This window comes from Thamnophis sirtalis, unplaced genomic scaffold (assembly GCF_051295495.1).
Source record: "Thamnophis sirtalis isolate CommonGarterSnake01/CBP01778 unplaced genomic scaffold, rThaSir2_p1.2 scaffold_4, whole genome shotgun sequence".
In the NCBI taxonomy this organism is placed as follows: domain Eukaryota; kingdom Metazoa; phylum Chordata; class Lepidosauria; order Squamata; family Natricidae; genus Thamnophis; species Thamnophis sirtalis.
The window spans coordinates 104,733,721-104,750,115 of record NW_028261384.1 but is presented as its reverse complement, the minus strand read 5'-3'; the positions used below and the strand labels follow the sequence as shown (position 1 = coordinate 104,750,115).

The following is a 16,395-nucleotide window of genomic DNA, read 5'->3' as shown; positions in this document are numbered from 1 at the left end:
CCAGCGAACATGGCTGCACCATGAGCCGCCTCCCAGAGGCTCGCCACTGCCGCCGCTGCCTCCTCCTCCTCCAGCCGCCCGAGCGCTAGCGCCAGCCCGTGGCTTGAGCCGAGGCCGAGTGGGAGAGTGCAGCGGCCGAGGGGGGGGAGGAGGAGGAGGAGGAGGAGGGACACCCCTTCCCGATCTCCTCCCCGATCGCCCCCCCTCGACCGACGCCGCGGGGGGAGGAGCAGGAGCTCCCCGACTAGTCGAGGAACCGACCGACGGACGGCGGTCGGCCCCAGGCGTCCGCTCCCCGGCGCCCACTCCCCATGGATAGGAACTACCCCAGCGCTGGCTTCGGGGATCCGCTGGGCGCCGGCCCGGGATGGAGCTACGAGCGCTCGGCCAAGGCCAGGTCAGGCCGCCGGGGGTGGTGGAAGGGAGGGAGAGGGATCTCTTTCCCCCCTTTTCCCGGGCAATGCCGGAGAGACCGGTCTTGGCGGGGATCAAGCAGGGCACCATCTCTCCTTGCAGCTTCTGCACAGGCCTCCTTCTCTGGGCCTGGAAGTGGGATTGAGCTGGGAGAGTGGGGGGCAGAACCCGGGCAACCTTTCGGGGAAAGGAATGCCGGCGGGACCCGGCTCCTTTGCCAGCGGCATGGCACCGGGGTGCAATCTTTGGGCCGTCCCTGCACTGGAAGGGTCGTCTTTTGCAGAGGAGAAGGGTGGGAGAGGAGGCAGCCCGTGCGGGATCCTCTGGGCGCTATGGTGGGATGGGGGACCCGACTGAGGTGTGCAGCCCCTTGGGCGCTGATAGAAGCGAGGGCAGCCGCGATATGGGACAGAAATGCGTGTACAAAGGGCAGAGGAGGAAGAAAAGGTGGTTGATGCTCAGTTCTCCTCCTGCACAGCAACCTGGTAAGCCCTGCAGGGAGAAAGTGCTTTGATTCCCTGCAGGTGAAGGGTGAGTGAGAGTCACAGTGTGGTGCCTTTGTGGTTTCTCGTTTTCTACCCCTAGTGGGGCATTCATTAGTGAGATGCCCCGTGGAGGACACCTCTCCTGCTCTGTGTAGGGCATGAAGGACATTGCATTACATTGCCTATCTCTATATGAGACAAAGCAATAAGCTTTGGCCTCATGGTTTGGGGCAGGAAAAATAATCTGGGAGTGGGGAAATGAGCATTATTTTGGAAAAGTAATATTCTTTCCTTGTACCTAAGGAGATTGGACATTTGGAGAAAATCTCTCTCTCTCTCTCTCTCTCTCTAACTATGGGAAGGCATCTGCTTTATCCATATGTATCCTCCTGTTTGTTCCAACATGCATCTCTTTCCCCCAATATATGGAGGTAGGAAAGGATAGCTTATTTTTTATGGTAAGGAGTCTTCAAACTGCTGAGTATAAGTCAGCTCTTGTAGATGGTGATGGTGACAGGAAAGTCTTTCTTGCTAAATGTGAAAAGGTAATTGTTGACTTTGGGAACTCGGGGTATTCCCATTCCTTGTTTGTATGTGTATCAGGTAATATACAAATGAGCAGCTGCAGGCCTGTAACTCTCTCCTTATGTTTCCTGGAAATTGGGACACTTGTTCACAGTGGTTTGTATGATTTATGCCTGTAAGGACATCTTTTGCAGAGGAGAGATGCAGAAGGTAAGAGTTGGTCCCCAAAATCCTATAGACTTAACAAGGGAGAGATTGAGACTTTGATGTAAAATTCTGAACTTTAGTGGCTGGAATCTTCTTTCCATGTATAAGAAATGAGATGTTTTTTAAGGTTTCCACAAGATACAAATCTGATCTCCCTATTCATATAGAAATGTGAGAGGTCAAGTTCTTTTGACCAAACATGAATTTTTCATACTTTTTTGTTTGCTAGACACAATTGTTGTTGTTGTTGTTGTTGTTGTTGTTGTAGATTTTCCAAAAAGCAACTTCTTAACTTAGTAGCTATTTACTTCAGTAGGGACCCATATCTGAATCTCTATTTTGATATGTTCATCCTTGCTTCCATCCTAGATGACCCAATAATTTGGAATCTTATTAACTCTGGTTCGTTTTCTGAATAAGCTAAGTCTTAAATCCTCAGTATCACATTTTAAAATTCCATGAGAATGTTTATTAATGTCCAACACTCATCTGTTTTTGCAATATCTATAGTATTTTAACATATTTCTAATTTGCATCTTCACCTTATAGGTGAGGGAATTAAGTGATACTATCATATATGAATCTATATTTTATGTTTGAAAGAGATTATTATGAATATATCTTGTTCTCTATTCTAGGTCAGTCTTCCCTGCTATGGTGTTCAGCCTTCCCTTCAGGTGTTTTGGACCACAAATGGAGATTATAATAGTTGCCATCCAATACATCTGGAGGGTGCCAGGTCAGGGACAGCTATCCTAAGCACAATGTAAAACAAACTGATTCTTTCGCCTAAGGCTGCATGCATTGTGTTGATGTTGTGATGTGTTGAAATATTTTTGGTGAGAAAGGAGTAACAAATTTTGATTTAAATGTGGCCTAGTCACAGGGATATATTGACTGTGGTACCAGGCCTCTGCCATTCCTCGTATTGTTACTTTAGCATCCATGTATGCAGCAATATGATGCTAATAATTTGTGGGATGGGTGAGAGGGCTAGAGGACTAGTAGTATTGATAGGCTAGCACTGCACAGATGGCTTTGCACATGCACGTTTAAATGAGTTTGTGGCACCAGTAGGATGCATAGTGCAACATTTATCACATGGACCCCTTCAGATGTGTTGAGATCAGAACATTCAGAACTGCTAGCCATTCAGCCACAGATGAGTAATTGTGAATTCTAGATGTGATTCCTCTGTATCTGGAAGGTGACATGATAAGAAAATCTGAAATAATGACAATCTTTTTGGGGGGGAAACCTGGCATTTTATAAAAGGAAGACTGAGACCTTGCACTGATAGAAACAATGAGGTCTAGTGGCTTAGTTTGCAGAGCTTTGAGGATCAGATCCCTTAGTTTTTGTGGGAACTGAAGCTGCAGTCAAAACAAGCAAGATGAGCTAGTACAAAGACCTTGGGCTTACAAGCAGAATTCAACCACACTGATTTTGTATTGGACATGAATTTAAAATGTGCATCTATCTGAAATGAGAATTGGAGCAAAACTATCTTCCATATGCATAAGCATATCTGTATATACAAAGCAAATTTTGGTCTATAACTCTCTGGTTGCTTCAGTTCTTCTCTGGAGGAAAAATCCTCCTGTTTCTAAGCATTTAATTTCTCAAATGGAATCCTTAAATTATATTCCTCCGTTTTTTGTGTGCTTCTGGGACCAAGTGATCCATCAATCAGTTCAGCTTCATTCATAATGTTTTGAAGAACTGTATTTGCAATTCAGGGAGGGGATAGAAAAAGTTTGAGGCTTTGAGGGCTAGTGTGTATTAAAAAACAGGTTATCACCGCAATTGAGCCCAAAATTTATGTTGCTGTGAGATGGTTTTAAGTGAGTCCTACCCCATTTTATGACTTTTCTTGCCACAGTTGTTAATTGAATCATTGCAGCTGTTAAATTAGTAACCCAGTTGTTAAGAAATCTGGCTTCCCCATTGATTTTGCTTGTCAGAAGGTTGTAAAAGGGGATCACATGATCCTGGAACACAGCAACTGTTGTAATATGTCACAGTTGCCAAGCCTCTGAATTTTGATCAAGTGAACATGAGGACGCTGCAATGGTCATAACTGTGAAAAATGGTCATAAATCATTTTTTTCAGTGCTGTTGTAACTTTGAACGGTCACTAAATAAACTGTTGTAAGTCAAGGACGATCTGCACACACTTCCATTATCTAGCTTGCAGTTCTGTGTGTATCTTCTCTTTGCTGGCTCCCTTCAAAAGGGGTGGAGTGGGTGACTTTCTTGATTTTAATCAAGAAGGCTTTCTTACTTTTGAGAATAGAGACGTATGTCGGATGTAGTGCCCTCTATTGACTGTATAGCAGATTTTATGTAAAAAGGTACATCAGACCATGTGCATAATATATATTTTGACAAGTCTTTGCTCCTTTTCTGCTTCCATACAGCAAGGCCTCATCAGTCTAAAGTTGGCAGTTAGGTCAGGGAGCTTTGAGGACTGATCTTTTTTTTCTTTATTTCTGAATAAAAGGTAAGTTGGTTCTATGGTTAGGTCAACGGATGTTTTTTAGGTAGTCTTGGAAATAAGTGTCATTCATCTACAACAGGGGTGTCAAACTCAAGTCGTCATGGCATCGTCATGTGATGTATCGGGACTTTTTCCCCCTGGCTAAACCAGGCGCGGGTGTGGCCAGCATCCAGCCCATGGGCCAGGAGTTTGACAGCCCTTGTCTACAACATTTGTGTCACCCCATGCACTAAAATTTACTAATTTAAATAGCCAGAGCCTTAGAGAAAAGAGTAATGTTTCCCTCCCCTTTACTTTATGAACACCGCTTTTTGGTGTGAGTACTGAAGGCACTTAAGCATCAGAGTTAACAATGGAGCAGCTGTTAGTAATTTTAATTTGAAAACTGGTGTGAGAAGAAGCTGAGAAGGCTATCATTAAAGTATTTTGTGTTTTTTTTTAATTAACTTGACCTCAGTTTAGCTTGTTTCTCATTCTCATTCATGTCTTGTAGTTTTTTTTAAGGAGTCATGCTTTCCTTCCCAAATCTCCTGAAAATTCTTAGGAAATAAAGTTATTGATGTCGGCATGCATGCTTTACCAGCATGTATATAGATGTTGGATCCCGAAAAGTAAATATTTCTTCCCTTAAAAATCATAGTATACTATGATGTCACTATGCATACATCATACAGTTAGATCTTTCTGCTACTTTGTTCTAATGAGTCATGTATTCTATCTAATCTGGTTGGTCTTGTACTGGTGGGTCTGTTGCTGGGATTTTTGTAATTAGTACATTTAAAAACAACAAACGCAGATTACTCAAATATTGACTCAGAAATAACTAATATAAATAATACAGATTCACATCTTTTTGCATGTTTTATATACTGTGAATTGTTTAAAAAAATAAAGAGAAATGGCAGCCAGCTAGACAAGTCATCCAACTGCTTCCCAGCCTTTGATTCCCAAGTCATTGTCATTAACTGCTGGAATTTTATTAGGAACTGATGCATGTTTTCATATCAGTAAGGCCCCTACATTGCTGTGCTCTGCATCCACTATGAATTATCATGTTTGCATGGCAGCTCAAGCAACTGGACTAAAACCTAAGCATTAATGGCTTATAACTTTGCATGTTGAAAGGCTGGAAATCTCATTGGTTGGCTGCCTTGTGTGCCAGATAATACTTTGTACAGCAGTTGTACTCTGCGATGCTGCATGCATTTTTTTCCTGCACTCACCCATTGCTCGGTAGCTTGCAATCCTTATTCCATCTGCTTCTTGCATCTGTGATCTGCTTATTGGTAGTGCTTTGAATCCTGTGTAGTTTGGCATAGGCTTTATTCTATTAGCAATTGTTAGAACTTGATGCATTCATTTATGCAGACTGTTGCATCAAGGGAAATAATATGACTTTCCATAGCCAACAGAATACAGAAAGCATATTTCTCTCAGAAGTGATTGTGCATTTGTTCCTAGTCCTCATGGCATCAAAAATTATTTGAATAAGTCTCATAAAATATTTTCCCTGACTCCTGGAATGTTTCCATGGTATTTTCTTCATCCATTCCTACTTTCTTCTGTTATATTTTTTTCAGAACTTGTGGGAAAGTTGCAATATTTCTTTCTTTTATATTACTTGCATATTGATGCTAATTTTGTGGATGCACAATTTCGCAGGGAACTGATTGCATACCTTCAAAAATTACTCTTTGTTTGAATGCCCACATCTTTTAAACCCTCAGTGGTCACCATTCATATGTTGAAAGAAAGCATAACAGAAAGATTTTTTTTTTCAAGAGTGCAAGAAGCCATGTCATTGTTTTAGGCCAAGATACCCTAGAAAAGGGATAGAGAAGGTTGTTCTCAAGTGACTTTTTAATTAAAAAAAAAAGAAATTGCAGGATTAGAATATGTAATTCTGATTAAACAGTTACTATTCTATTCCCTTTTCCATGTTAATGTGCTCTTGAGTCAGCATGGAAGAGGCACTCAATTCAGAGGTGAGTTCCTGCTGGTTTGGACCGGTTCAGCCAAGTAGGCCTGCCATGCCCTTGAACCGGTTCTATCCTCAGGGCCGCCATCTTGATTTTTGGTTCTGCCCATGCGCAGAATAATCTTCATTGCAAAAATGTATTTTTCCCTTTTCTACCATTGTGCACATGCACTGACCTTTTTAGGTGCAAATGCACACACGCATGGAGTGCATGTCTAGTGTACGAGCAAAGTGAGTTCAGGCACACAAATAAATTTGCACATCGAACTGGCAGCAATGCCAGCAACAACCCACCCCTGAATCAAGTGCATTAATAGTTTCTTAGTTTGGAATACTGTAATGGTTTTTTGGGGACATAGCACTTAGATATGTTTATTATGATGTGTTAAAATGTATAGGCCTCGCCACCTTGGTAGTAAGCTGTGCCTGTCATTTTCATCTCCAAATTACACTGAGAGTTAAAAGCTGGTGTTAATTCAGAGTGTACTTGTGTTCATGTGGGGCAGGAGAAGAACCTGATCTCACAATTAAACTAGAATGTAATTTGTTTGGATTTAACTTAGTATGGTAACTTGTGTTGTATGATAATATGTTTTGTGGTTTGCAATCCATGATGTATTGTTTAAGATTATGTGTGAACCACTTTCTGGTTAAAAAGCTCTGCAGTTTACTATTTATGTGAATCTATTTTCTGTGTATAGGATCCAAGGCTTAGGGCAACCCCCCCCCCCCCGCTCCCCAATTTGGTTTACTACAGATGCGTTGAATTACAGCTCCCATCATCTCCAACCAGTGAGGACATTTAGTACTGGATAAAATATGCAAAAGATGGCAGGAATTGTAGCCATGGAACAACAGGAAGAAATTTAATTCAGAGGCTTGGGTTACAATGTTGTGAATCTGGTTTTAAAAAATGGAGGTCCCCTCCACTCTATGATCAGGAACAATCTTGACCTATTTCATCAGAGATGTCTGTGAAAGTAAATATAACAATTGCAGAACCATTTAACATATTAAAATTATAATACAATTGTATTATAAATTGAAATAAAACCTGGTTTTTCCTTCAGTACACCCCTGGATACAGAATACACTACAATAGTTGGTAATACAATGTCAGGTATTGAAACAAGCATCTGTATTGTTTGCTGTTTTGCTACCATTCAGGTGCTTGCTTTGTCTCTTTGTTAACTTAAGTTTTTCCTCATGAGAAATAATGGGAAATATAAAGTTTTCCAGTAGATGCCAAGACTGATCTGCCCATACCTTATATTCCAACCATCTCTTGCTCCATTCTTTCTCCTCCTGCTTTACATTCCAATATTGATCCAGTGCATTGTAGCAAGGGAGGAACTGAGATCTCACTGTATGAATGAAAATATATCTTTATTTCCTGTTTACTGTAAGCCTTTGCAGAATGTACCTTTCCAGTTTGCTGCACGCAGTCCACTGTCTCACCACAGTGACATAGGCAGCAACCTGTGTTCAAGGAGCGGCTTATTCAGTTGGCCTCCATCAGCACTCTCATTCTGCTGTTACAACTTTCTCTGCTCTCTGCAAGCTTTTGGTTTTTATTTTTGCGTTTCTAATTTCCTGCAGGTAGTTGCATTCCTGAGACAGGCGCGCTTACTTTTAGCAAGTCATCTGCAAGTCATGCCTGCCTCTGTTCCTCTTTACAGAGAGGTGCACCACCCCATGCTGCTTCTTCTGTCCCAGGGCTCTTCCTGCATTTCTTGCATGGCACGTGCATAATTGTGGCACATGCCTCAACACACAGTCATAGAATAAGTAACGGTGTCTGGTTGGTTTGGTGCTGGAAGGATGGGAGTGGTGGCACTGCATATAATTATATACACAGATAGCTCCCAAAGCGAGTCTAGAAGAAAAGAGCATAGCCTGATGTGTAGAATTGAAATTTTCTACATAGATACTTTTTAAGAGCTGGGGGAAATGATCTCTGTTTTAAAGAAATAACCCATATAAAATCACCTGATCATGTTTATTAAAAAAGATCCTATCCAAATGTTCAAAAGTCAAAGCAGGTCTGAGCTGATTGCATTGCAGTCCTCTGTTCTAGCCTTCCCTAACTTGAGAAATGAAGTATAGTTGGAAATTCTGGAAATTGTCTTCTCAACCCATAATAGGGGGCATCAGGTTGGAGTAGGATAATATATTTGCATATGCAGACAGAGTACTGAACTCAGCAGGGCACATATTTGAGTAGACTTAACAGTTTGTACCATGCATTTTGGGACAGGTGTTTCCATAAGTGGTGTGCTGGGTTTTCAGGATCAGGCCACGAAACCTCTTAGAAACCCTTACAAATTGAAAAGCAGACATCTGTATTTTAATGTAAGAAGAAGAAGGATACAAGACCTTCTGGATGTACCATTTTCTATCAGTGGGCTGCATAATTGATTTTGGAATTAACTTTGGGTCTTTTGTTTTAATAACACAAAATGGGGGGAAATATTTGGGAAGTTTATTCAGGGCAATATTTGACTGATAGAATGGCAGGTTATGTTCAAAAATCAAAGCAGGTCTGAGCTGATTGCATTGCAGTTAAAGACAATAAAAATTTGGGGGTGTCTGGGACTTGGAAACGGAGTAAGCTTGAAGATGTTCTTCTGTCAATATGTTTGGCTTCTGGGTTAGGCAACTGGGTCTCCTGCACAAGGGGAATAGGAGGAGAAACGATAGAGCTCAATTACCGAGGGATTAGAAAACCAAGCCCCAGGAACCACATTTCCCATCATGCATCATTGTTTATTACACATTCCAGTCTTCTTTCCTCATACGCAGGCAAAGAAGCCTGTCCAGGACAAGTTTTTGCTCTGAGCATCAAAAACAGGGAAAGAAAGTTGCACCATACGTTTATGCATTTCTGATTTCCCAATAATAACCATCTTCAGCTATCTTAGTCAAAATCATGATTTTGTTCATCTTGAAAATGAAATGCATTGATAAGCCCATGTTACACTTACGAAGTTAAGCTTACAATTGCTTAAGGTGTAAAGAGGACATAGATGAACAGAGAATCTGACTTTAGAAGAATACAAGTACTAGATGCTCCTTAGCGCTCAAAATCAATACTTCCCGAATGATTGCCTCTCCTTGTTCCCCTTGGTTCAGTTCACAGGTCTGCAGGAAAACAAGCCTGCTTTTGCTGATCTTTGGAGGAACACTTTTAGTGTATTCCATTGAGATATTGAATGTCTACAAGATCCCAGCTCTCTTGCCATGTCTGAAGCCTTGTTTCTCTCTCATTCAGCTTGGTGTACGGCGGATCCCGAAGCTCACATCCAGACACAGATATTTTACACCGCCAAGCATATGCTACTCCTCATCCTCTGCAGGGCTATGCCACAAACCATCACCCAGCAGGTATGGTGGCTGTCTTGCCATTTCCCTTGAAGCCTTAACAATAAAATGTTTTTAACTATGTCTTTTCTTCCTTCTCTCACCTACCCACTTTTTCTTTTCTTTCCCTCTGTACAGATCTGGATATAGTGATGTTATTTTGCTTTCATTTCAGCTTCACTTTATTTATTTTGCCTTCTCTATCCGTCTTTTGTTCCAAGGGTAATCTCTGTGTTACCAAGATATCAAGTTAATATTTTAAATATGCTAAACATATCTTTTCTTAACCAAAACATAGGTTGGACTGTCAGCCAGAACAGTGGCATAGGGAAAATTAAGAAAGGTTGACTCTTTCTTTCTTGCTTTAATTTTTCTGGTCTCCACCTAGGGGCTTCTTCTTTTTTTTTTCTTCTTTTTTTTTGGCATTTCTATTTTCTGCTGTTTAATTTTCTTTCCAATGATACATCTTTGAATGAAATGCTCAGACTCAAACTGCTCTGGCAGCTGGTATTGATTAACCAAAACTGTACCCCATGTGAAAAGATGCATACTGCTCAGATAGAGAACTTTGGTTCTAAGTTCCTCAGCTTCTCTAAGATCCAGGCTTGGTTTTTCTGTCACACAGCCCCAGTTTCGCCCAGTTCCTCATATGTTCTTCAATTCAGCTTGCCCGACTCTTCTCTCTTCTTTACCAGATGTTTATTGGGTCAATAGTTTCTCATCCCCCCCCCCTTCTGTCTGTATGTTCCTGGCTTTTGAATGATTGCAACCCTCCCTTCTGCACTAAAAAAAGTATTCTATAGTTGCTGTGCCTTTTGATGTCTAATGTTTGTCTTGTCTCTCTGTAGTTCCTCTGACAGGCATAATGCTTGTCAGCTTGTGGGCTCCCTTGCCTGTCCCCTGTGATGAACCTCTTCCTGTTTTCTTTTGCTGTATCTATCATCTCCTTTTCACTGATTCTTAGCACTTCACATCCTTTATTTCTTCTTCTTTTTCATTTCCTTCTTAGGTCTTTCTGGCTTATTCGAGACTGGGCTCCATCATGCCAGCAGTGCCACCCCCGATGCCTCTGTCATGAACCTCATTTCAGCTCTAGAGTCACGGGCACCACAGCCGGGCCCTTCTGCTTCCTCCCTGCTGTCCCAGTTCCGCACTCCATCCTGGCAAACAGGTAATGTCTCTGGAGTTCTGTCAGCATCACGGAAGGAACCGCAGATGTCTTTTTCTTGATACTTCTGTGAAGTTGCTTTATACATCGCTTTATAAATCAATTACAGGATACCATACTGTAATTGAAGCAAGGTTCATCATAAATAAGCAAATGAATGAATTAATGAAATACTGAGTGCTCTCGCACAACATTATTGAACTAAACCATTTGGGTAGTTTGCTTAATGGACTGAATATTTGGATAGTGAGATGGGTGGCGTACAAATTTAATAAATAAATAATAAAGCAGAAAATAAGATTGGGTTCATATAACTTGCTAAAAATCTAAGATTAAAGCTCACCTTAGCATGGAATACAAATTCATCTGCTGGGCCTTTAATTAAATGTATTGGGCAAACCCAGGCATTAAGTCAGATTCTCGATCCATCTAGCTTGGAAGGGCAATCTGTTTCCCTCTTTATGATTGGGTTTTCTTATTCCCAGGCAGTATAGCAATGAGAAGTTTTATAGAACTCGTACTCCAAAGTAACTGGAAGGCTCCTGATTGCCTATTACTAAACTAGCCCCATCAAACTGGCTACAGACTTCCAAGGCCAGCATCCTCTCCTCCCTAGCTTAATGGACATCGCACAGAATTAAATTTAGAATCTTCTGCTTGAAAAGTTGTGCTTTGTCACTAAGATATGGCCTGATCATAATTGTCCTAGCTAGACATTAGCTTTGGGGATGAGGGATCATGTTTATAATGACATGACATGAGGAAATATGCTTTATCAACTCTTCGGCATGCAGTGGGTGAATTTCACAGAATGTTAGGCAAGGCTAAAATGGGATTAGGTAGCTTGTGATTCAGCACGTTATGGGAATTCAGCCATCATCTTCCTATGTTGTATAAATCTGATTACTACATTAAGCCATAACATGATTATTTTGTTGATTGTAACGTGGAACAGTACAGTTTAATTAGTTAACTTGTGGTTAGATTAAGTGCGTTATGCTTCATCATTACTGTCTAGTAAGTACTGTGAGTTTGAGATTGCCTTTATGGATAAGCTTTTAATTTGGTACATCATATTAAAGCACCTAAACAAATACTCTGTTTTGTTTTGTTTTCTCTTTAAAGCCATGCACACTCCAGCGCCCGCTGAGCTCTTCATCTCAGGGGCCCTCCCAGGTTCTGGCACTTTCCCTTCCTCATCAGCGCTCTCTGCTTACCAGCATCCAGCCTCTTTCAGCGGACGCAGCTTCCCAGTCACGTCATCCCTGACACTCCAAGATGCTACTTTCAGCCCAACATCCAATGGCCTACTGTCCCCCCATGACCCTCTACTTCACATCAAATCCTCTCAGCCCAGTGTTCCTTCATCCCTCAGTTTTGACAGACTGGGCAGTGCGGTATTGGGTACGGGCTTGCCCTCTCAGAGCTCAGCATATCGTAGCGCTCAAGAATCAGCTTCCCGCCACCTCCCCTCCCAGTTCAATCTTTTGTCATCCTCGCTGGGACCATCTGACCAGACGTCCCAGCTTTACAACACTTCAGTCTTCTCCAGTTCCCCTGCCTCTTCCATTGAGCGGGCCATCCCCCGGCAAGATAGCGTGATCAAACATTACCAGAGACCTTCTAGTGCCCAGCCACAACTGCCTGCTGCCCATTCTCTCCAACATTATCTAAGCTGCGGGGGTAGCTACCAGCAGATGCCCCACCGCTCCAGCCTTTCCTGCAGTCCCCTTGGCGATCAGTCCCCCGCCAGCAGCGAAGGCTCTCAGCAGCAGAAAACCTCTCAGGCTACACGGCAAGAGCCCTCTCAAAGCTACCGTCCCATTATTCAGTCTCCCGGCTATTCTGGTACCACCTCTTCTTCAAAATCCAAGAGTTACTCGGCTTCCCGCCAACCACCCCGTTCTACAGCCACGCCCAAGTGCCAAAGCAACTACAGTTCATCCACACCCAAGCCCAGCTCTGTCATTGCAAGCCAGTCACAGGCCTATTCGCCTGGCCAGCCTCAGAGTCTCCTTTCCATGAGCCAAACACAGAGTTATTCTGTCAGCCAGCCACAAAATCTCTCTTCAGTTAGCCAGGCCTCACAGGGCTTCAGCAGCAACCAAGCCCAGGACCTCACAAGTGTGAGTAAAGCTCAGAGTTATTCCAGCAGTGGACAAGCCCAGCAGGGCCAAGCTGGGCAAGGAGGACAAGGACTGCAGACATGTCAAAATCAGACTTACTCTCCTGAGCAGCTACAAGGCTTATCGTCTGTTGGGTACAGTGTTCAAACTGAGCCCCATGTTTCTGTCAGCCAGACACCGAGCTACGTACCAGCTCATTCTCAAGGGATGCCCACAGCTAGCCCATCGTTGAGTTACAGCACTGGCCATTCTCCAGCTATGCCAGGGCACAGCCAGTCTATCGGCTACTCCCATGGGCAGAACCTTCCAGACTCAAGCCCTTCCCAAATCATCCGTCCTCTCCAGTCACCCACCACTAACCGGCCCCAGAGTGTGGCATCGCCTGGCCAGACCCAGAAGTATCTCACTTCTGTACTGTCTCCTTCATTCATGCAGACAGCTCACGCACAAAGTTACCAGGGTTCCCAAGGTGGGTTAGAGAGAGCATCCTCTTACAATAAAGCCAAGGCAGACTCGGACCTGCTGTCATCTGAGAGAACCGAAGATGAAGAGTTTTTAATCCAGCACTTGCTGCAGTCGCAGAGCCCACCAAGGGTGCCCACAGAAGGCATGGTGGAGTGTGAGGAGCGGGCAGGGAAAGGGATGGGCTATGAATTGAGCAAGACTGAAGAGCGTTACCACTTGCAGAGTGTGATTCGGACCAACTCTAATCTGGACAACCAAGGCCTGGAGATGTCCTTGCAAAGCTTAAAGGACAAAAAGAAAGGAGAGAGGTCTAAAGAATACTCCCACACGCGTTCCACTCCAGAGTCTTTGGCCACCTCCGTGGTCCATTTCAGCCATCAAGCTGGCTCTATAGACTCTTATGGGCAAGACATAAAGAAGTCAGTGGAGCAGCACCTCCAGAGTGGCCACATGGATTCAAGCAGTAAGGAAATATCTCAGGCCCATTCTTATTTGCAGAAGACTCCTGAGCACGCCTCCCAGCCTCATCCCATGGAGTCCCACGGATTAATGGCCGGCCAGCAGGGTGCAACCCTAATGATGGACTCCCCTCCCGATTTGCCCCCTCTTTCCCTTTCCCAGCAACAACAGCAGCAGCAGCAGCAGCAGTCCCAACTGCTCCAGTCAGTGCTCACTCACACCCAAAGCCAGATGCACTCTCGTGGAAAGGTTCGCACCCCACTGGATGTCCATCTTATGGAACCTCAGCGTATGCATCAGACTGAAGCGCCCTCACCGCAGCTTCAGATGCAGGCATTGGAAGCCCACCTCCATCAGGCCCATGTTCGTTCTCAGAGCATGGAAGCCCAGCTTCTTGAGCAGCAGCAGTCCCCCCAGCTCCAAGGCCAGCTGCAATCAGAAAGGATGCAATCTGAGGGCATGGAGGTGATGCCCCAAGGCAACCTTTCCCAGTCCCAAGAGATTCAGGACTTTCTAGAGCCCGAGCTGAGCTTGGAATCCCACCTGGGACAGGGCGGGACAGTGCAGAGTCAACAGCATCTTCTTCCAGATTCCTCTTTGGACCCTGATTCCACTCAGCAAGTTCCTCAAGGCCAACTTGAAGGCAAGGACCAGTTTGAAAGCCCCAGTCCTCAAGGAGCCAAGCAACGGTTTGTCCCCCTCACTTCCATCTGTTTCCCAGACTCTTTGTTACAAGATGAAGACCGTAGCTTCTTCCCCGGCATGGAGGACATGTTCGGGCCCCCTCCCTGTGCAGGGGATGAGTTCCCGAAGCCAGATGATGGCACGCAGGGCATGGAAAGGGGTGAAGGAATGAAAGGGGGAGGCTACGATATGATGCCTGGTGGACAAGGTTACCAGAGTTACTGCCAATCAGAAAGTGGGGATGGGCAGCACTTGGGGTTAGATACAGTGTCAGTCAAACACGAGTTGCCTTCTACAGTCAACACAGAACAACTGGGACTGATTCAGTCTGGCCAACATGGGACAGCTCCTGTTTCAGAATCCAAGTCAGGCCTGACCTCACCAATCTTCTGCTCTTCCAAGCCCAAGAAATTGCTAAAGACTTCCTCCTTCCACTTGCTGAAAAAACGAGAACCATCTTTCCAACCTCCCAAAAAAAACTATGCCCAGGAGTATGAATTTGAAGACGATGAGGACAAGGAGGATGTCCCAGCTGACATCCGCCTCAACAGCCGCCGCCTGCCTGATCTGCTGCCTGACCTCATTTCCAGCTGCCGGACAAACCGGACCAGCCTTAGCCCCATGGGTGACATAGACTTTTGCCCACCAAACAGCAGTCTCATGGAGGGGCCCAAGCGGCGAGGCCGCAAGCCTACCAAACCCAAGCGGGAGGGCCCACCCCGCCCTCGTGGGAGGCCCCGCATCCGGCCCCTGACTGAATCTCCCCACGGTGTGGCTCATGATGGCACCAAGAAGCCCCGCGGCCGGGGAAGAGGGAGGGGCAAGAAAGCCGGGGAGGATGGGGTTGAGCCAGGCACAGGCTTGGAATCCCTCAAACCACTCAAGGTAAGATGGGAATCTGAGGAGGTGAGATGCGCTTGTCAACTAGCAGCGCCTAAGGGTAAGAAAGGAAATTTTGGAAAGAGTACGGAGTAGAAAGGATAGTAATAGAACATTGGCTTATTAAGGAGACTTCAATGGAGAATGCAACAGTAAGGGAATGTAGGAAGCTCATGTGTGTCTAGCTAAACCACCGTTGTGCTGTCTCTGACCAACTCTTGTGTTGACGGGTCTCAAGTACGAGTTTCTCCTATTTACTTGTATCTGAGTCTTTGTCCTTGGAGATAACAGGGATTTAATCTAAGCTTATGTTAGCAAAGGTTGTGCTCTCTTGCAGAATTACAGCATCTGCCTATTAAAAAAAGGGTAGATGTTTTAGGTCTCTGAGGTTATCTGTGGTGATGCATCAGTGAAGTTGGAGAGTTATTCGTACATCACCACGCTGATATAATAAGTGATATAATAATACCTCAGGACTTTGTTTCGTTAGGAACTGAACTAGCAGAGATAGTTTTCATGGAGATATCATATCCGTGTTTGCATTAGTGAGCATCTGATCAGACATTACAATGGGCTTCCTCCCCCAGCTACTTACAATCTGATTCTGGAGCTCCAGTGGCTACAAATAGGCACACATACCACTGACGTTATCGAATTTTGGGTGCTTGGCAGTTGTCTCTCCTTTACAGCCTGTTACAGTGTTCCTTGGTCACATGACCACAATTTACAATGTTTTGTCCATTCCCAGCATTTTTGGCAATAAGAATGCATGGATTTACCACAAAGTTCTAAAATCGAGTCCGGTCATGTGAATATCCCGAGTTACAATTGTCATGATTTAGAATGGAAATCATGGACTCCGTTAATGTAAGTTGAGGGATACCTGTATTTTTACTTCCATTGGCACAAAAGCTGGGTTTTGGGTAAGGGAGGCAAAAAACACAAGAAGTGTTTAGGTTCAGTGTTCCAATTGAGGATGTATTTGGGATATAATCATTTTGCTGATGCTGGTAGTTCTCAACCTAGGACCACAGCTTAACCCAAAATTTCTGTTGCTAAGCAAGACAATTATTAGGTGAATTTTATCCCAATTTAAGGTGTTTCTTGCCACAGTTAAGTGAATCACTATAGTTGTTAAGTTACTA

At 44.0% G+C, this 16,395-nt stretch overlaps 1 protein-coding gene across 2 annotated transcripts in view; it reads left to right on the top strand.

The window, feature by feature from the left end:
* Window positions 1-6: 6 nt before the first annotated feature.
* Window positions 7-16,395, top strand: part of PRR12 (proline rich 12) — a 37,881-nt gene continuing 21,492 nt past the window's right edge. The window contains exons 1-4 of one of the 2 annotated variants that reach the window (XM_087713656.1): window positions 7-397; window positions 9,381-9,493; window positions 10,479-10,640; window positions 11,763-15,256. In XM_087713656.1, the coding sequence (XP_087569782.1) occupies window positions 312-397; window positions 9,381-9,493; window positions 10,479-10,640; window positions 11,763-15,256 (3,855 nt within the window). In that variant the 5' untranslated portion in view covers window positions 7-311. The remainder of the gene's footprint in view (window positions 398-9,380; window positions 9,494-10,478; window positions 10,641-11,762; window positions 15,257-16,395) is intronic. The other variant, XM_087713655.1, reaches the window with a different exon arrangement.